General features: G+C 37.6%; 1 protein-coding gene across 1 annotated transcript in view; it reads right to left on the minus strand.

Annotated features, from left to right (window-relative positions):
- ITGA1 (integrin subunit alpha 1) overlaps positions 1-22,733 on the minus strand; it is a 172,144-nt gene that overhangs the window by 84,538 nt on the left and 64,873 nt on the right. Inside the window, exons 3-6 of the mRNA XM_018065522.1 lie at positions 13,973-14,085; positions 11,338-11,426; positions 11,106-11,217; positions 10,074-10,201 (exon numbers count right to left, since the gene is read on the minus strand). Of these exons, the coding sequence (XP_017921011.1) occupies positions 10,074-10,201; positions 11,106-11,217; positions 11,338-11,426; positions 13,973-14,085 (442 nt within the window). The remainder of the gene's footprint in view (positions 1-10,073; positions 10,202-11,105; positions 11,218-11,337; positions 11,427-13,972; positions 14,086-22,733) is intronic.

A 22,733-nucleotide genomic window follows, 5' to 3' on the forward strand; every position in this document is an offset into this window, starting at 1 on the left:
TACATAGTGACGGTAGACGAACTGTGTTAAGAGTCTGCTTTTATCACATGCCTTCGTTATTCAAAAACTCCAATAACTCTTCATTGCCTACATCAATGACTTCGAAATATACTTTAAAAGAGAACTGTAATTCTAATTAAAATAGAAAATAGATACAACTTCAAGCTGCTTCTTGAAATACTAGGCCTATAGGTTAAAATTCAGTTTTCCCCCACTGAGTTTCAGCCACCCAACCATCTGGCCCTACCTTCTCTCGTCATCCTCATCTTTCGGACTCTACCCAGACCAAAGGCCCTTCTGTATCCTTGCAACTAAGCTAAGTCCTACCCATTTGGTAAGATTCAAGTTTCACTTTCTATGCAACTTTGTCCACCTAGTTGCCAAGAGAGTCCATAGTGATCTTCCCTGTCTCCAAACTCGGAAGCAAACTTGTCTGTGCTGCTCCTGTGAGCACTGCGTTCTTCTCAGCTTTTGTACACATGATTTATCTCTCAACCACATTAAAGTTCAGAAGGGGCAGGCGGGGTAAAGAGCAGGACTGCGTCATAGCTGTTGGTATTCTCTTATCCTGGACCACTATTTTGCTTTGCTCACAGTTGACCCTCATGCATTCTTCCTAGATGAGTGTACCACTTCACATAGGCAAGTAGAAAACTGAGATAGGAGGGAAATAATGATAAGCAGAAAAAGAGAGCTATGGAGAAGCGTGGGAAATTAGTAGAGTGGGCAGTGGGAACTCACATCTCAGGAGAATGACATTCAGTGTAGGTCTCTGGATGATACGGGGGTTCTTATTTTCTTAGGAATGAGATAGAATCAGGTTTCTGCTGTGTTTTCCTCAGAAAAGGGTGCCATTTATTAATTTTAATCACAGGAAAATAGTCACATCACTAAATGTATGTAATGCTTTGTGTGAGACTCACTTTAACAGGAGTGATTTAAATTCCAGCTTAGTTTATAAACTTAATGCAGGTGAAACAGATCTGTACTAGCATAATGGGTATAGGTTCATATATAACCAAGTCAAATAAATACGAAAATTAAATAATGAGAGAAAAAGTGATGAACACACATGGTGAGGGAATGAATAGAAGAGAGAATCACAAGCACATTTATTGTCTCACAGATCAGCCCTCAGGGAAGGAGGATCCAGCTTCCTAAACAAGCTGCCCAGGTCAAGAACAGACAGCTAGTTATAAAAGTAGAATGGGAGACAGCAAAGCAGTCTTGAGCCTGGAAGATCTGTCAAGGATGATCATTAAAGACATTTAAATCATTGCAGAAATTGAAGAAAAAGATAAAAAACCAACAATCATCCTGTTTGACTTGAAGCAGCCAATTGTATTGGAATGGTCCAATACAGACCCTCCCAGAGGATGGAGCTAAGCAGAGAACTGGAGAGGAGTAGTAAAGAGAGAGCGATTCTAGGCATTCTTACTAAATGAAAAAGAAGTAGGCAGAGACGGCAGCTAAAAGGCACAACTGGGTTAGCTGTGGGCCTTCTTTAAGGGAGAATGGGAAGAGCAGCCTATGGCATCAGTATAAGATAAGTGGGTGAAGACAGTAAAATTAGATTCTTTTTTAAAAAGATTTTTGATATGGACCATTTTAAAAGTCTTATGGAATCTGTTACAACATTGTCCTGTTTTCTATGAGGTTCTTTTTTGGCTGCTAGGTATGGGAGATCTTAGGTCCTCACCAAGGGATCAAACCCACACCCCCTGCATTGGAAGGTGAAGTTTTAACCACTGGACTGCCAGGTAAACCCCAGCAATAAACTCTTACAGAATGAGGGATGAGTAACAATAGAGGAACAGTTACTTTTCAGAGACAACTGTCAGGGACACATTTAGCTCCTGGGGAGATACAGTTTGAACTTCTTGATTAAGTAGTTATAATTGCAAGCTGATTCACTATAGCATAAACGAGGCACACAACTGGCTGAGAATCCTGCTACATGAGTAAGAGGAACACTTAGGACCTCCCACTTCACATTAAAATTTACATTCATGATTCAGATAAACCCCAAACTGGGAATACTAACTTTCTAAGTTGCTAGGTATAATTTTTTTAAAAGTCCATAATCACATACTTTCAGAAAGCAGTCATTAAAACAAAGTTTAACAGTTTTTCTGTCTCTGTCTGTCTGCCTCCCTCTGTTGCAAGTGAAAAAGGCCACAAATTTCAAATAACATAAAAGAGCAAGGCTTTCCCTTACTCCTGAATTCCTCTGCACTGACAAAAGTGGATTATTCTGAAAGTGCTCTCAGAGTCTTTAATATGAAAACATGTGTTGTGAATCACAATTTGGAAGACCTGATGTACTTTATTCTTAATTAAGGGAATTTATTTTTTATGTGGAACATGTTCCACATCTCAAACAACATAGCTTGGAAAATATTATTTTATTCAAATTGTGAATTACCTGCTTATAAAGATCAATTCATTGTTCTGCTTCATTCATGCCTGTTATATTTATGTCACACTGTCATGGATTGCTTCCCAGGTGCTGCTAGCAGTAAGGAACTCACCTGCCAATGCAGGTAGACATAAGAGATGCAGGTTCAATCCCTGGGTGGGAAGATCCCTGGAGAAGGAAATGGAAACCCATTCCAGTATTCTTGCCTGGGAAATTCCATGGACAGAGGAGCCTGGTGGGCTACAGTCCATGGGGTCACAAAGAGTTGGACATGACTGAAGTGACTTAGCAAACAGTCACGCATTGCAGTTTTCCAAATATAGGCCTTGACTTTAAGTTGGAAGTTTTTCAGGATTAGGGACAAAGTTTTAGAGTTTGCTATTTATATTGCTATACACTTGATCAATAAGATACTTTGTAAACATCTGCTGAATTAAAATGAATTATCCAAATGGCTTCCTTTCTTTTAAGAGTAGAGCAAGAAGGGAAGTGAATGTGAGGAATAGGGAAGGAATGATGCTGTTAAAAATCACAAAAATTACTATTTTTTTCTCATAAAAAGTCACAAAAGAATGACAAGAGAGTTTAAGAAAGAGAAATGTTTAAAGTAGTTATATATACTACATCAAGGAGTTATGAAGGAATGGAATTATCTCCTCCTTTAGAATTCTACTGTTACCTTGTATTGTTAAGTTAGAGTTATAACACCAGTGCCTAAACTGTAATGCCCAGCATGAGTTTAGTTTCTGGGCTTTCATTCAACAGTTAATACTATCTAATCAATGGCCTCTTTAGGGGAATAATGACAGGGAAGCACCATAAAGTTTTCTGTGTGTTTGCAGGATGTACAACTGCTTTACATAGTAAGTCCTCAGTCTTTGGGTCTGGTCATTTCATGTTTTCTTTGACAAAACTACAGTGCAAAAGCCCTGCCTTACAACATGCTTCTACTGTAATTAATTAGAGTATGAATTCAAGTTAACTGTCAACACAAACCATTCTGAGACCATGTTAACTGAAACTGGGCTTAACCTTTGTCTCTACGGAGAGGCAAATGAACAGGACTGGCTCACAGGTAAATGAAATGAATTCTCAGAAACACAATAAAGTTGGTTATATGATAGGTCTTTAGTTGGTCTCTTGCTTGATGGAAGGTGATGCAATGAAATTGACTCATACTCAAAAATATGAGGCTAGAAGGTGTTAAGAGGGGGAAGACTATGGGAGAAATTGAGACCAGAGGTGGATGGGGCTACATGTGTTGAACACCTGAAAAGAAAAGCCTAAAACACAATGTTCAAAGAATATTCAAACTATCACACAATTGCACTCATTTCACATGATAGCAAAGTAATGCTCAAAATTCTCCAGGCCAGGAGTCAATAGTATGTGAATGAACCAAGAACTCCTAGATATTCAAGCTGGATTTAGAAAAGGCAGAGGAACCAGAGATCAAATTGCCAACATCCGCTGGATCATTGAAAAAGCAAGAGAATTCCAGAAAAATATCTGCTTCATTGACTATGCAAAAGCCTTGGATTGTGTGGATCACGACAAATTGTGGAAAATTCTAAAAGAGATGGGAATACCAGACCACCTTATCTACTTCCTGAGAAACCCTTATGCAGGTCAAGAAGCAACAGCTAGAATCAGGCATAAAACAACAGACTGGTTCCAAATTGAGAAAGGAGTATGTCAAGGCTGTATATTGGCACTCTGTTTATTTAACTTATATGCAGAGTACATCATGCAAAATGCTAGATGAAGCAAAGCTGGAATCAAGACTGCAGGGAGAAATATCAATAACCTCAGATATGCAGATAACACCACCCTTACAGCAGAAAATGAGGAGGAACTAAAGAGCCTTTTGATGAAGGTGAAAAAGGAGAGATAAAATGCTGGCTTAAAACTGAACATTCAAAAAAGGAAGATCATGGCATCTGGTCCCATCACTTTATGGCAAATAGAAGGGAAAACAATGGAAACACTGACAGATGGTGACTGCAGCCAGGAAATTAAAAGATGCTTGCTCCTTGGAAGAAAAGCTATGACCAACCTAGACAGCATATTAAAAAAGAGAGACATTACTTTGTCAACAAAGGTCCATCTAGTCAAAGCTATGGTTTTTCCAGTAGTCATGTATGAACGTGAGAGTTGAACCATTAAGAAAGTTGAGTGCTGAAGAATTGATGCTTTTGAACTGTGGTATTGGAGAAGACTCTTGAGAGTTCCTTGGACAGCAAGGAGATCTTACCAGTCAATCTTAAAGGAAATCAGTCCTGAATATTCATTGGAAGGACTGATGCTGAAGCTGAAGTTCCAATACTTTGGCCACCTAATGCAAAGAGCTGACTCATTAGAAAAGACCCCGATGCTGGGAAAGGTTGAAGGCAGGAGGAGAAGGGGATGACAGAGGATGAGATCATTGGATGGCATCACTGACTCAATGGACATGAGTTTGAGCAAGCTCTGGGAGATGGTGACAACCAGGGTAGCCTGGCGTGCTGCAGTCCGTGGGGTCACAATAAGTTGGACACGACTGAGCATCTGAACAACCACAAAAACACAATGTACATCAGTGTCTTGGCAGGGGAGAGCCCCCACAATCAAGTCTCTTCTAGCTCAATGACTTCATGAAGCTGAGTGGCAGAGTGAGAGATGGTGGTCACTACAATAATGATTTTTAACACAAAGAGAAATTTTAAAATTCCAGAAATTACATTTTTCCAACATAAATGACTTGCCTCCTATTTGCTAGGCAAAGCACAAACTCTGAACTGTATTCTGTAAATAGAAGGATTAATGCACAACACTGTCATTGTGGAATTCACATTCCACCAGGAGAGATGGAATCATGAGACAAAAAGCGATGCTTCTGAGTGAGGAAAGCAGTTGATTAATGGTGTGCAAATGCTGTGGGGATGTGGAGGGGAAGGGAGTTTTGGGCGGAATAGCCATAGAGAAAGTCATATTTGAATTGAGTCTCAGAAGTTCGCCTAGCACATGGGGACTGGGGTGGAGAAGGGCTTCCCAGGCAGAGAGAATCCTGTGAACACAGAGCAATGTGTTTAGCGAAGGCCAAGGCAGGAGTGACTGCAGGGCAAGAAGAGAAGGAGGCAAGGCACAGCAGTAGGTGACAAGTGACTTATAATTCACTGGAGAGCTTGAGTATTATTCAGCAGACAGATAGGAGACAGGAGATTTTTATCCAGGGAAATGTCATGATCTGAACTTTACATGGGAAAAGTAATTCAGATGAGTGATGGATGGAGATAGGGGACAGCCGAGACAAGGAGGCTAGAGAAAGAGATTCACCTCATTCACAGTACAACCTGAGAGACCAGGGTTTGGCTGCACGCCTCAGACAGCCTTCTCAGACCTCAAAACAATGCATCAGCCCTCATATTTAAGGCTCCTAGGAAGCAGCCATAAAATGTATAGTAAAAAGAAAGATAAATAATATTCCTAAAATTTAATTAATTTCCCCCTTTCATTTTGCCTGGTTTAATGTTATGCTTCACTCTTGATGGGAACAATCTAGACATTGTTCCATTAGTATATTTCACTTTTATATCAAGCCTCACAATTTACTGGTTTTATTTAGGGTAATGCGCTTGTATATGGCATATTTATATCATTCTCATTTATTATTAAAAGCAATGTTATGTTTAGGTATTGAGGATCAATAAGACCTCCATAATGTTTATACCATCATATCTTTTATGGCAAGCTCAGAGTGCTTCAGGTTTGTTTTTATAGGTGGTTTTTTAAAAGGTGATTTTATAGCCTTTACTCTGTCTTGGATAAAAATTTGGCTTGCAGAAGTTCCTTGACTATGTTTGCAAAAGTCTTAATGGGACCACACAGAGACATGGGAGAAATTTTGAGTAACTATTTAGGGTTGATGTTTTTGTCATTTGCATTGCATTTTCCTAACGTATACTAATCGTCATATGGAAACTTTAACACAAGTTTTAAAATTTATTTTCTTCCCTCCCTTTCTTCCTTCCTTTTTTTTTTTTTTTGTGGAGGAGAAAATTACTTCCAGAAATGGTTCATATCTTTGAGACTACCTTCCAATAACTGCAATTACTACATGAAAAATCTATGACTGTAGAAAGTAGGCCATAATACTCGACCTTGATCAAGTGAATAACTGTAATTAATATAACAAACAGGAACTCACAAGGTATAATTATAATGTAAATTTTGGGGGGCCCATGATCCCTGTAAAACTTATTTAGGGTTAAATTCTTCTGCTCTCACTGGATGGAAAAATAAATGTCTTATGGCTTTTCTTATTTTTAGTTTTAAAATATCTGTTTTTTTTAAGAAGCTCTATATTTTAATTTAGGCTGTACAACATGAAATTGCTGTATTTGTAAGTCAAAAATGACCAAATGGCTTGAGGAGAGTGGATACATGTATATGTATGACTGGGTCCTTTTGCCGTGTACCTGAAACTGTCACAACATTGTTATCAGCTATACTCCAATATACAATACAAAGTTAAAAACATGATCAAATAGCAACAATTTCATATGGTTCAATCTACATTAAAACAAAACCAAGACAAAACATCAAGTTGATTTATAATTAAATCTTCTCTCCTCCTCCTTTTAAGGGAGGAGAGAAGTATGTAGTTGAGGAAGGGGCATGACTGGCTGTTTCTCTGTTTGTCTGCTCCCACCCCTTAGATTGCTAACTATAATTTCTTACATGGACAGAGGGAGGGAAAATAAATAAATAAAGGGCACTGAAATTCTACTGGTGCCGATCCAAGATGGATCAGGTTCTAATAACAGGTATTACCTTTTTAGTGGGCTCTTTGGAGATTTCCCTTCACCTGCATCCTCGCCTGAGTGAATGCATCTCACTACTGTGATCCCTAGGAATTGGGGATAGCGTGAGCTGTTCTGTGCAGAGGCTTCCACTTACTTCCAGGCGATTCTATGGACAGGAGCAAAAATGACTCCATGACAAGCTATGAGAAACATATGCTATTTGTACTGACAACTTTAGGTGTGAGGCCAATTCTAGCATTGTGACTTGCTTGTCAGCAGCCAGATATATCTTGCCCTTTAGTGTAGGAGTCAGGCACTCAGCAATTGTGTGTCCCAGCTTTCCCAAGCTCACTGTATGATCCCACCAAAGCCTTTCTCACCAGGCTCTTTCTATAGGGACCCTCTTCACAAATTTGGCCAACTCTATTTTTAGTGCCTTTATACCCTTGATATGGATGAGGAATCTGAGTCCCGTATCTAGCTCTTAACTTTTCAGTTTTGCAGCTTCTTCTGGGTAATACCTCTCAAAATTCATTTTTGTAGCTTCCCCTTTCAGGAATGGAGAGATAGGGAGGCTAAGTAATGGGGAGGGAAAATTTCAGAAGCTAATTCTGCGAATCTTAGGGCAGGATTGGGTGCTTCAAATGAAAAGAAAAAAAAAAAACTGAAGACAAAAAAACTATTTAAATTATGTTAGCAACCAACCAGGAGAAAAAATGATTGCTAAAGCAAATTGTTTGTCTTTAGAGAGAATTACTGTAAGACCACATGAAACAAAAGCATACTTTTTAGTATACATTTATTTGAAATGAAAGTATCTTTTTAAATTACTATGGATGAATTTCTTATCTGACTGCACTAAAGGACGATCAAACTTTAAAGAGCATTTAAATATATTGTACTTAAAACCCTATTAAATAGAGTTTGGCAAAAGTGATGGCTTAGTGAATGTCCTTCTCAAACCCTTTTGTTTAGAGAATTACTTATGAAACTAGTCATTAATACAGCTTAAGCCAACATAGAAAAAGATTAGAAATCACTGAACTATAAACACTAAAACCCAACATATAAATAATATACTTAGAAGACTATTAAAATGCCAGCTAATGAAAAAGTCTTATTAAATGTTCATCTATCAGAGAAAAATGCAAAAATGCATTCAGTATGATACACACACTTATTCAACAGGTGCTCATTAAAGGGCCAGTAAAAAAGCCCAGCAAAGCACTGGGCTGACCACTGACAGGATAAAAAGAGATTTAAAGGCTTCAGTCTTGAGGTCTCTGTAATCTGGAGCATGCAGTAAGTGCAGACACTCACATATCAACACAATAATTCATTAGTCCATGGTTTCTCAGCTTTAACCTGTTAAAAATTATGTGGGTTGCTTACTTAAAATGTAGGCTCTGTAGCCTCACTCTCAGAGATTCTGATTGTTAAAGTCTGGGGTACAATCCAAGTACCTCTGGGATTCAGAAGTGGGAATTCCATGAGCCACACTTGGAGAAACATTGTTATACAGAAGCTCCACGAAGGCAGTGGCAGTGTCTGTCTGTTTTTCCATGATTATCCAAACCCTCACACAGAGCCTAGTGCATAGTAAACCCTCAGGAGAAACCTCCAAATAAAGGAATGAATGAGTCTGGCTAAACTCCACCATGAAGGATGCAAGCAAAATATGACATAAAAACTCAGCAACTTAAGCAGCTCCTCCCTCAGTAGGAAGCAGGTTCCCTTGAGTGAAATCTGAAGATACCACAAATGACCCAGTGCATAGGGCTGCATTCTGAAACCTTTCTCTTTGTGGATTGAGGTCCTGGAACCGAGGAAATGTGGCCTGACTCTTCTCAGCAAGTGTGTGTCCCTTCCATTCATTGGTAGCATCTGGACCCCAGGGTTCACCCCCATTCCTCTGAATGGAGCCACTGTTCCCTCCCAGAGAGACATATAACTCCACGAAGCCCACTCTGGCAGGCTGGAATTCAAATGGTGCTGAACAGAACAGCTCTTCTATTGGGACTCTCATGACTGAAATGTAAAATTAATTATAGCTCTCATAGATGGAAACATCAGAACTGCAGCAGAGTTCGTTGAGCATATAAGCAATTGATTGTTAGCTGTTTACAAAACTGAGTTGCAGGCACCAATCCTCACTGAAGCAGTGATTATTCCTCTAAAATAGCCTTGTAGGTTTTCTTCCTAAAGTTGTGGAGCAACTTCAACCATGTCACAGCTGCACTAATTTCCACAAATCGCTACAAAGAAATAAAATTTTTACAGTGAAATAGATCAATGTGAAAGTAAAATCAAATATTCAGATGATCCCCAAATACTACAGATTTTTAAAATACTCCATTTTTTCCCCAAGGGTCCCTGGTGGCTCAGACAGTAAAGAATCTGCCTGCAATGCAAAAGACCCAGGTTCAATCCCTGGGTCAGGAAAATTCCCTGGAGAAGGAAATGGCTACCCAATCCAATATTCTTGCCAGAAGAACTCCATGGACAGAGGAGCCTGGCGGGTTACAGTCCATAAGGTCACAAAAGAGTCAGACCCAACTTAGCGACTAACACAAAAATACTCCAAGACTGTCATTAGTTTTTGGAAAGAAAGGATGGATAAGAAGGTAAAACAGGATGGATAAAACAAGTGGAAGGGAGAAAGCTCATTGCTGGGAATGTGGTCAGAGAGAGGAGAGCTGTGATTAGCAGTTTAAATTCAGGTATGTCAGAGCAGGCAATTTTATATGGAATAAAAAGTTCATCCTGAATTTCAGCTTTATTGATGAATTTGTATTCTGAATATAATCTTATTAAAAATCTCTGCATATGTATCTTAAGGACAACAGAAATCAAAACATGAAGTCACATACCTGTGTCTGTTTAGGACCAATATCCATTCTTTTAAGAAGGTCATTTAAAAAAGCTGTAACACTTTCCCAGGGGTAAATGCTGTTAGAACCATCCAGCACGATGACTATGTCTAGCTGAGTGCTACATTCTGCAAGAAAAATAGTCAATCATGCACATTCGGCATCTGTCTTAAGAGGAATATGAAATGGTTTCGTGGTTGAAAGAAGCTCATTTTGAAAGATGATGTTCTTCGGGGCTTCCCTGGTGGTCCAGTGGTTAAGAATCTGCCTTGCAATGCAGGGGACGGGTTCAATCCCTGGTCCGGGAAGATCCCACATGCCACAGAGCAGCTAAGCCAATGAGCCAAAACTACTGAGCCCTCATTCTGCAACTACTGAAGCAGAGCCCACCCACCACAACTAGGAGTAGCTCCCACTCGCCACAGCCAGAGAAAGCCCGCATGCAGCAACGAAGACCCAGCACAGTCCAAAGTAAGTACATAAAATAAACACATAAATAAATCTTTTTTAAAAAAGATGATGTTCTACAAAACGGACACATTACTTTTAAAACCAGAAAAAAAAAGAGTCTTTTAAATAAAAAGTAAAGGTGACAAATATTCACTGCATTCAGTAACAATTGGTTTGGGATTCACATCAAGTAAAATACATCTCTACTTAATTTTAATCAACAATGTATGAGTTATCTTTGGAAATTTTTTCAATATTAATTCTGTATACAGTTCTCATTCCATGTGTATTTCAAATGAGTTTATCTTCTTCAAAGAAATTCACCCTTTAAATAAAAACAATGTGACAGCTTTAGCTATGATGATTAACTATGTCTCTGTAAAGGTTACTTACACTAATATCAGTCCCAAAAATAGCAGTGAGGTTTGGTTATATATTGGCAAAGCAAACATTTACCTAAATTGGTAATGCTGGTAGCCAAGAAAATACTTCAAGCTTTTTGGTATGCTCCTGTGTATACATATATCTCATCCATTGCTTACACTTTTTAAACATTGCAAAAATACTGCATCAAATCTGTACCTTGTACAGGGGCAATGGAGTTCACGACTTGAAATGTGGGGCTGACATCAGAACAGATTCCAGTTGTGTAATGCAAATGTCCACATCGATAGGCATACAAGGGCCCACATGCCTTTTAAAAAATTTAAAAAATTAAAACCGTTAGATTAAAAATTACATAGCAGATTTTTATGAAGATTTATGATCATAGAATTCCTAGTTCATTAACCATCATCACTCTTCCTTTTCTTACCAGAAACCCTCCTTTTGGGTTGGTGACTAAAGTTGATCCAAATGTCATGTTCTCCTTTACTTCCGTGACGTTGGGAATTGATGTATTAACTAAAAATAGAAGAAACTTTTATGAGAGTGGAAAACAAAGTAAAATTAAGTGTCTTCTCATAAAAACCTTCTGTTTGCTTTCTTCATATCATAGGACATTCTTCTTTTGGTCCAACTAAATAATCTCCGAGGTATTATTAAGGAGTATAAGAAACTAGCAAAGGCAGAAAACTGGCTTTTGTCTCAGAAGCTTTGTCTGGGTCGCTGTCTCAAATACTTTTGCTGAGCTGTGAAAGAACGCACAACTATCAGGGCAGTCAGAACGCAGGACAGCCTTTCACACATTTTTTGCCGATTAAAATAAATGAAATATTTAGTCTCAAAATGTAGATGCAAAGCAAATTTATACGCTTATCTTATATGTTATATCTACATGTTAAAAATGACCAATGACAAAACGATTTCTGGCAAGAAGAAGGAAAATGGGTAGAAGACCAGAAAAGAAAACTCAAACCCAAGATTTTAACCATTATATTCATCATCACAGGGTCATTAACAGGGTTACAAAGAAAACCAAAGCAAGATTAGAGCAGTGGTCAGGATGTTTGGATAAAGACACAATGAAGGGACTCCATTTGACATTACAAATAAGAACATTGGGCCCTAAAACATGCAAACCTGGCCAAAAAGAAGTTCCACTCATATTAAAGAAGGAAAAAAAATAAAAAGATTAGACAGGAAAGGCAAAAAGTTCTAGACCCTGCTTAGCAGAGTGTTAGAATATTTAAAAGTGGCAAAACTCAAGTTCGAGAAAGACTCGTCTCACTGTTCATGCCTATAATTTTTTCTTACTGTAAGTTTACATGGGAAATGGAGGCAGAGATTGATTCCTGAATGGTCACAGTGACATCCTAATCTGAACATAGTCTTTGTCTCAGAATCCAGTCTGGTTGCTTTGAAAGCACCTGGAACTGGTCTTGAATAATCTCGATTAGAGGTTTTAATACTAGGGTCGAGCATTCCTGGGATGTTAGGAACTATAGCAGAAACTTTCCTATTGTTCTTAATGTAGCCAGTCTCCATGTTACTGTTGAAATTCTATTCCAGTTTCCAATAATGGAGGAGTAGCTTCTATCAGAACAACCCTTTTGTAAACAACAACTATAAACTTTAGGAAAAGGAAAAAAAATATGGAACAATCATCCGAAGTTATTGGAAAACAATCCAAACCAGGCAGAAACTGGAAGAGAGTCTATACTTGTGAGGAGGTTAGCACTAGACGAATTTCCTGTTTTTGTGTTTGTTTGTTTTCCCCAAGGGAAGGCCTGAGCCAGTGGCTAAACCTCAAATAGGATGCACAGTCTTCCTGTCTAAAAGAAACAGAGGACAGAGAATGGGGCAGTGACAGTAATGTCAAGTGAAGGGGGGGTATTTTGGAAAGGAAAGCCACAAGAGGAGAGTTTCAATATACACAGATATATCCTTTCCAAAGATCTAAATGACCTGAATTGTACATGTGCAGAGTAAACTTCACACAGCCCAGCTAAAAAATTAGAAGAATCGAGTAGAGATTTTAAGGGCTTCCCACTGCTGTTTGGAAATTGACTTCAGCCAAGTCAACTGCCTGCTAAAACAAAAAGTTAAGACTTTTCTTTTTTTTTTTTTTTGAAATAAATTTATTTATTTATTTGTTTATTTTTTTAAGATTTAAAATGTTTTATTTTTTATTTTTTATTTTTTTTAAATTTTAAAATCTTTAATTCTTACATGCTTTTCAAAGACACATAACAAGATCTAGAATCTCCACACTTATAATTCAAAAATTTAATCCAGGATACAATCCAAAGTCACTAAACATAAGAAGAAACAGGAAAATGTAACCTAACTCCAAGAGAAAGGTAATAAATGGAAAGTGACATTGAGATATTCCAGATGTTGGAATTATCAAGTGAGGATATTAAAGCAGCTATTAAAGCTATGCTCTTGAATATTAAAAAAAAAGGTCATAATGAACAAGCAGGAATTTGAAAAAAAACTGAAAAATACAGCATCTTAAGAAAACCTGCAGAGGTTGAGTCATTTCCAAGGCACTTAATACTGTACAGAACACTGACAGGGTTCTAATTCCTACACAGCTCTAGCAGGAATTTTCTAGTCATGTTCTAACTATGGTATTTCAATCAAATACGTATATTTCAATATAAATTTACCTTATGCTATTCTCTTTTTTAAAAAATTAAATTTCTCTATTACAATTTCCTTGTGTGCTATTTTCTTAAAAAATACTAAGTTAAATTTTGTGGAGTAAATGTAATGAATAGGTTTATTTAGAAAATTTCTTTTGTGTTACTGCCGAGTTTACAAAGGATTCTGGACAACGGAGGCAGTTAAAAGTTACAGAACTAGTAAGACCTCAGTCCATGGCTAGTCTATGATGAATTTCTAAAGCAATTGAAAGGCAGAAGGAATAAAAATATGTGAATGATAAAAACTGAAGAATTTTTATAGATGACTTCTGGTATTTTCTTGAGTTGGTTGAAATTTACCTTCAGTGTGAATGCTGGGCATAGTATAGGATCAGACTTTAACATTTTGACTTTACATACCTGGGAGATCCAACTTTATGCAAGGTAATGGTTCACTTCGCCCAACTGGACACTTATAGACATCTCCAGTTCTGTTCTTGGGTTGGCCAACTAAAGGAGACCCAATAAGCACCCTGGAAGTTAAAAGAGTCAATTAACATTTTTGAATAATGAGAAACATTTTATTTTTGTTACTGTATGACTAGTTCTAAGATGACTGACAGTAGCTCCATAGACATAATTAGAATAGTTATCCTCAGTAATTTAATATTATTTAAAATAAGCAGAGTGTCTTCTCCAAATTGCAGATTGATTTAATAAAGAAAAAACAATAAAATATATAGGAGAGAGACTTAAGAATATTTTATTTTCTTGTATCATGTTACTTTAATATATTTTTTATTTGGTGGATGAAAGCATAATTATTGGTTAAGCCTGGTGCTGTGTTAGTTTACAAAACACACATGGAAGTATAAATGACTTTTTCCCAAGAGAAACTGATAATTTCATAGGGAAGTCAGGAAAAAGATACATTAGATCATCAGATTTAATGTTAGTATATGCTTAGTTTGTAAGTACTTAGAAAATAAAGATAGTTATGAGACAGGTTAAAATCACTTATTTTTTTAGACAGAAATATGAAAACATTCTAACAATAATTAATGGAAAAGTATAATCATGATTTATTTTAGTGCTGCAAAAGCCATTTAACAAAGCCCCCTATAATAACTTCAGGAATACAATGGATGAATGTAATTGAATGTTAAAATACTTGTTGGGATCCACAGCTGCTCATTCGTTGCTGGCTAAACAGCTACATCCAAGACACTGATTACTAGCAACCAAAGGACTCTAATTATGTACCCTAAGACTGTACTTTGGGTTGACTTAGTCTATATCTTTGTTAATAACTTAAGTGAAGACACAGAAAGCATAAAAGTATTCTTCAAGTAAATCAGTATACCTATGTGGGCATTCAGAAGTGTCCTAACATTCTGGAACAAGAAATTTAAACTAGTAAAATTTAATAAGAACCTATGTGAATAACTTCACTTATCTTGTGTACTATTATCTACATCAGAACAGAATGTGAGAAATCTGAAATAACAGAAGTTCATGTGAAAAAGTCATGGAAGATTTAGTTGACAGCAAGAAAACAGGAGCCAACAGTGTATTTTAGGGCCAACAAGGCTAATGCGACCTTAGGCTGCACTGCTAGAAATAGATGCCCTGGTCAAGGAAAGTGATAGCCCCTTTGTGCTCTGAACTTTCGGGACATGTCTGGAATCTCCAAATTAAGAGAGACATAGGCACAATGGAATGTATTTAGGAGGCTATGACTTAGACAGTTCACAGCCTGGTAATTTTGTCAGACCAGAGATGCTCAAGGGAAAGTTGGGGAGGTTTAGTGTGGAGAAAAAATATCTGAAGGAGAAGTGAAAGGTTGCAAAGGGCTGTAGGCGGATTGGGCATGCCTTTTTAAATTTTTCAAAATTTGAAAGTTTGCCATATATAAAAGGGAAGGGATTTTTAATGGAAATGATTTTTATAACAATTTTAAATATTGAACTGTTGAACAGAATACCTAAAACATGGTTGTGATATAATGCCATTGCAAAGCCATTTCTGATATACATAAATAACCATAAAAATGTTCAAACCCTTTAACACATAATTTTTACTTCTGGGAATCTATCCTAAAAAATGACCTAAATTATGGGAAACAAGCTTGATGCATAAAGATAATGCTTATAGGGTATATATAACCATGAAAGATTAAAAGAAATGTGATCAACAGCAAGATTAATTAATTACTGTAGGGTCATTCCATAGAATATTGTGCAGTCATGAAAAGAACAATAATTAATAAGACTGCATGGTAGGATAAAAAATTATAATCTAATTTAAAATAAAAACCTACCTAATCTATTGAAAACTTATGACAACTTGAAGCAAAAGATACCAAATTATATTCAATGTATTTATAAAAGCAATGGTATTAATAATCTGGATTTATTGAATTTACACCATTCTAAGTGTTCTCTACGTCTTAAGTAATTTAATCTCCAGAAAATATAGCATGAACTTTGGTGCCAGGCTTCCTGAGTTCAAATCATGGTTTTACCCTTTACTTAGCTGTATGGTTTAGGACAAGCCAGTTTTATTCTCTGTGCCTTAGTTCCTTCATCTGTCAAACGGAAATAGTAACAGCAGCTACCTGACACAATCATCAAGAGCATGAAATGATTTACTATATATAAAATGTTTAAAACACTATGTGGCTCATAGCATGTGCTAAGTGTTGGGTTTTTTATTATCACTAACAGTATCTATGTAGAATACAGGTTCAAAGGGAGTACACCAAAAACCAAATTATATTAAGGAAGTTATGATTAGATTTTAGGGAGTTCCCCCCCACCAATATTTGCAAAAACATTTGTAATGTGATTGATTAAACTAGTTTTATAGTTAAAAATAGTTTGGAGAAAAGTAGTAGACGTGTTATGAAAGTATTTAAGTTGAAACTAGATAGATTAATTAATGTTTATAAAGAACATCCTACATGCTCAGCATTAACATTAATGCCAGGCCCTCAGAATACAAAATGGATAAGACACCATTTTTTAGGTGGCTTAAAACTTAGCAGAGGAGCAAATATATAGATGTAGGGTCATTCCATAGAATATTGTGTACCGATAAGGGTTACTTCTTTAGGCGTCTGGGCCCATCCTTGTGAGGAACGTCTCAGAAACCGCATGGAACATATATGAGCATGCCAGGAGCATGGCTGAGGTCCTGAGAGTAAATGCTACCAATTCACTAGAGGACAGAGCAAGAAGGCTAACATATAGGGGGAAGTAACACAGGATTTTAAGAAACGGAAGAAGAAAGTCGGTAGGAGCGATCAGAGAGGGAAAGAGAGAATCCAAAAACAGTGACATCGCAAAAACCAAAGAAGGCAAGACTATCAAGAATGGGAGCCATAAGTGTCGAGCAGACTTCATTTTAAGTCACTTGGCTAAAAGTGAAGGAGAAGGGCCATCTTAATAAACTTGGGCTTCTTTTCTCAAGCAAACCATTCAGGGTTTGAGGGGAGTTTAAATTTATTCTGGAGGAAACCTGATATGGTACAATAATAGTATCCAAGGGTTTGACAGTGGGGTATGTGGTTTGGAATTTTGTGTACCTTGGGATGCAATTTTGTCCCTCCTTGTCCTTCATTAAGGCAGAATCTACTTTTCCTCCTGTTGAAACTGAGACTTACTTGATAGAAAGAATGAAGCAGAGATGACACTGTGGCTTCTGAGGATAGGCCTTAGGAGATAGTGCGGACTCTATTGCACCATTTTTTGGAGATCTGAGACCACCACGCCATGAAGAAGCCTCGCCTGGCCTAACGGAGGATGAGAGGCCACGTGGAGGAGTGATGCTGGAGCAGACAGCAAAAACTCCAACAGGGGACTTAACCCATCAGCATGTTAATAACAAAGGCAGGAGGGAAGAGCGGTCATGGATAGCTCAGGCAAATGTGTGGAAACAGGAGCATGTGACCTGAACACGGAAGGTGATGAGGAAGCAGGGGTGACTGGAACAGAGCACAAAGCTTCCTCATAACCTGCAGCAGGAAACTGGACTTTGAAGGGAAGGTTCTGGTGTTTATATCTGAACTCTAGGGCAGTAGAAAGCCCCTAGAGTATAATGATAATTGGAAATAACCTGATATAACAACTAGAGCCATGGCCTATTGTGTATTCTGGATAAGTCAAGACTAGAGTGTGAGAACTCAGCAAGTGGTAGACTGTAGCAATAGGTCAGGACTGAGACAGGGAATTTGAGAGTCAGCATCAGTGATCCTGGGGTAAGCAGGACACAGGACATAAAGCAATTTTGTATATTTTTCTAGGAGCTATTTGTTCTGACACCAAACATGCAACTCTGGAAAGAACGTAGATCTCACCACTTAATCCTAAGAAAGCCTTACTTTTCCCAGGCTGCATATAAATGACAAGAGACTAGAAAAACACCAGTTTAGAGTTTACGGAATTTCAGGAATCTTCAACATTCTTAAGCCCCATTATCTTGCTCTATTTTTTCTCACAGCACTTAGCACATTCTGACATTCAATCTACCTGCTTATTAGTTTATTATTTATGTTTTGTTTGTTGCTCCCCAGCAGAATGTAAGCTCTACAATAGCAGGAATTTTCATCTATTCATTCACTCATATATCTTGAGTGACTGAAACAGTGCCAGGTAGAAAATAGGCATTCAATAAATATGTATTAAATGAATAAACTATGACTGCATCAAATGCTGTAAGAATGTGAATAAGGAAGACCTGGTCACTCATATGGCCAACAGAAAGGTCCTAATTGTGAAGTTTTTTTTTTTTTTTTTTTTAGAGGCTGGATATTTTGCTTAAGCAGAATGCCACCTAGGCCTTTAGGTGTCACAGGAAGCATTTCCATGGGTCAAGAGTCCAGAGAATCCGCGTTGTTATAGAAGAGAACTGGCTTAAGGAAGAATGCTGGGTTCCAAATCCTGGCCCTGTCACACTTATGTTAAACCTTCGGCAATTCGTTCTCCTGAGTCCCAGTTTCCTGTCTAGAAAATGAGGATGTTAACAGTCATATTCACTCAAACGCACAAGGTCAATATGAAGACCCAAAGCACAGTTTCATGAACTATGGACATTGTAACTTTAAATTTTAATGCAAGTTTGCTTTAACTCATTAAATTTAATTTATATTAAATTTCTGCTTTTTATATGACATTATGGCAATGATTTGTCTGAAGAGTAAGAGGATTAAAGAATGGATCTCATGTCAGAGAAACACCTGATACACTCAAAGATCATCAAATTGAGAGAAAGACCTCTTCTCCATGAAGAAGCTCCAAATATAATAAAATGTAATAAACTGAGAAATGTTTGCTATTCATAATAGTCATTCTTGTCATTATGACTGTTCTTATATTTATCTGAAAGGTAGCTGTCCTTGGACTGCTGTTTCATATTTATATATTTTTCTTCTTTAAAAGATAAGTTTCCTGGAGATTGTTTCACATTTACATTCTTTCTTTTCATCTAACTCTTTCTTGATCTCCAAGCCAAAGTCTTTATCAGAGTACCAAGTACCTCCTGCCAGCCATGGAAAAAAAAATCAACAACAGAGTAAGTGTTTGGTCATCTTAGAGAATGAAGTTACACAGCGGCCTCATGAGCTGCTGTGTTTTCGGTCATGAAAGGTAGTGGGTAGAAATGAGGTGAACCAAAGAAATAACAAGTTTGGCAAAGAGGAAATTTTAACTTCAAAAGATATTATTAACACTTAAAAATAAATATTATATTAAAATCCATAAGAGAAAATTTTATAGAACTGTTTGTCTTTTTACCTCAAGCTTGAATAGGCTTGGAAACAGAGAATCAGTCACCTGAGCCCACTAGTAAAGCCTACCTGGCACGAAGCAGGGTTCTTTAGGAAAAAGGCGGGCAGCCAATACATTTTGATATATGTTGGGTTGGGGATTGGCTAGGGAAGTATTTTCATCATGAGACTCTACTTTGAAAAGACAGGCCAACTGAAGTCACTGAAGCCCCTGAGAATGGATGCTTGGATTAGCAGACTTCAACCTTTACGGCACCAGGGACCAGTTTCAAGGGAGACAATTTTTCCATAGACCAGGGTGGTGGTAAGGGGATGGTTTCAGCATGATTCTCATTAGGAGCCGCCACCTAGAACCCTTGGATACACAGTTCACAGCAGGGTTCGCACTCCTATGAGAATCTAATGCCGCTGATCTGACAGGAGGTAGAGCTCAGGTAATAACTGGAACGTGGGGGACTACAAATACAGATGAAGTGTTGCTGGTTCACCGCTCACCCACCGTTCATCTCCTGCTGTGCGACCCAGTTCCTAACAGAAGGCTGGGGACCCCTGGTTTAGATATTACTCAAGGGAGTGGGAGCACATGCTGGAAGGAAGGAAGCAAAGAGCAACAGAGAATGGAAAACCCATATCAACATCTCATTTTTTTCCCATCTGTCTGAGACCTTGCCATACTAGAGATCACCACTAACTCTGGAAGGCTTCTGCAATGCTGAGCACATTGGCTTTTCTTCTCTTCAAAGCAAAACTATTAAACCAATTGTATTTTTTGTGAAATTTTCGAAACCACAGTGCAACTATTTGGATGCTCCAGCTCAGGCTAATCATAATAAACAATGGCTGGATTTAATCAGAGGTATAATGTGTTCTGCTACTGAGAAAACATGTGGTTTCTGAGCCAAAGATATAAAGGTTACACTCCACAGGAAACTTCTGAAAGGTGAAGGGAGATAGGCTGCCTTTTCTGTTAGTTTTTCATGCTTTCCAAAGATATAAAGTAATGCTTTTCAAATATACAGACTGCACGTGTTATGGACCAACAACTAACTTAGGCATACTTGATGTAAGATGGATCAGGATGATTTTTTTAAAAAAATCTGAGGTTGCAAAGTTTCCAAACATGACCGGTAGATATGATTTATGTCAGTGCCCACCTCTGGAGAAAATAACAAAATCCATGTTCTCCCAAATATGTCAGTTATTTTATAGTTCATTTCTTAAAATGTCTGCATCCTGTCAGATTTTATAAACACTTAAGAATATACAAACATATACTAAAATTTATTTTGCATGACCAGCGTCTGGATATTTTTAGAATGGTACTTTGGTACCATGTAATCCTTAAAGATTTGAATATTTAGATATTTGTTCAGTCGAATTTAGTTCAGTTGCTCAGTCACGTCCAACTCCTTGTGACCCCATGGACTGCAGCACGCCTGGCCTCCCTGTCCATCACCAACTCCCAGAGTTTACTCAAACTCATGTCCATTGAGTCGGTGATGCCATCCAACCATCTCATCCTCTGTCATCCCTTTCTCTTTCCACCTTCGATCTTTTCCAGCATCAGGGTCTTTTCCAATGAGTCAGTTCTTCGCATCAGATGGCCAAAGTACTGGAGTTTCAGCTTCAGCATCATTCCTTCCAAAGAAATCCCAGGGTTGATCTCCTTCAGAATGGACTGGTTGGATCTCCTTGCAGTCCAAGGGACTCTCAAGAGTCTTCTCCAACACCACAGTTCAAAAGCATCAATACTTCAGCGCTCAGCTTTCTTTACAGTCCAACTCTCACATCCATACATGACCACTGGAAAAACCATAGCTTTGACTAGATGGACCTTTGTTGGCAAAGTAATGTCTCTGCTTTTTAATATGCTGTCAGGGTTGGTCATAACTTTTCTCCCAAGGAGTAAGCTTAGATATTTGTAGTTCATTTAATTTTAAATTCAACTGGCCACACTGTTTTTGTTTCCCTGATTTTCACACCTTTTCCATAAAATCATTGTAAGCATGGAATGTCAGAATGGAATTAAAATATCTGATATCCATATATATGTTCAAATGCTCATGAGCTTTCGTTCACATTAAAATGTAAAGTCTAAAACTATGGAGATAGTTGTTATCAACTTTACTTTTGTAATAGAGCTCTAATAAGAGTAACAGCCCTAGATAGTGAGTGGAGACTTGAGTTCTATTTTTTGCTCTGGCTCCAAATAGCTATATTTCCCTAGGTGAGTTACTTTAAAAACAAACTTTACTGACGTATGAATGACCCCTTTAATGTATACGAATTGATGAGTTTGGGGATAAGTATATACCCTTAAATCTATCACCACAATATATACCATAAACATATCTATTACTTCCCAAAGTTTACTCATGCCCTCTTTACTAGTAGCAGTTATTATTACTATTATTTTGTGATAAGAACACCTAACAAAAAATCTACATTCTAAGCAAAATTTTAAGTATAAAATGCAGTATTGTTAACTATTTGGAGAAGGAAATGGCAACCCATTCCAGTGTTCTTGCCTGTAAAATCCCATGAACAGAGGTGAGGTGCCTGATGGGCTACAGTCCATGAGGTTGCAAAGAATCAGACATGACTGAGCAGCTAACACAGACTGTTAACGATAGGTGCTATGCTGTATAGTGAATCTCCAGGACTAATTCATTTTGCTTAACTGAAGCTTGTACCCTTCGATTAATGTTTTCCTGTTTTGCCCTTGTTTGAACCCCTGGTAACCACCATTCTGTCCTCTGTTTTTATGAGCTCGATTATTTTAGGTTCCTCATATAAGTGGGATCATGCTGCATTTGTCCTTCATCTGGCTTATTTCACTTAGTAAAACGTCCTCCAGGTTCATCCATATTTTCTTAAACAGAAAGATTTTCTTCTTATTTAAGGCAGAATAATACTCTACTATATATGTAAAACATTAAAAAAACTATTCATCTGTCAATGGACATTTAGATTGCTTTCAAGTTGTGCTTTTTGTGAATAATGCTGCAATGAATATGGGAATGCAGATATCTCTTCAAGATCTTGATTTTCATTCCTTTGAATATTTACCCAGAACTGGGTGAAGTGAGGAAGTGAAATCGCTCAGTCATATCTGACTCTTTGTGACCCAATGGACCGAAGCCTACAAGGCTCCTCTGTCCATGGAATTTTCCAGGCAAGAGTACTGGAGTAGGTTGCCATTCCCTTCTCCAGGGGATCTTCCTAACCCAGGGATCTAATCCAGGTCTCCTGCATTGCAGGCAAATTCTTTATCAACTGCACCAGCAAGGAAGCACTTTTATACAAGCTCTACTTAAAAAAACTCACTAAAAATTATATGAACTACAAAGCAAAAGAGCTCTAATATTAATTTTGTATAGTTTTCAAAAGATAAAT

Source organism: Capra hircus, chromosome 20, assembly GCF_001704415.2.
Source record: "Capra hircus breed San Clemente chromosome 20, ASM170441v1, whole genome shotgun sequence".
Classification (NCBI taxonomy): Eukaryota; Metazoa; Chordata; class Mammalia; order Artiodactyla; family Bovidae; genus Capra; species Capra hircus.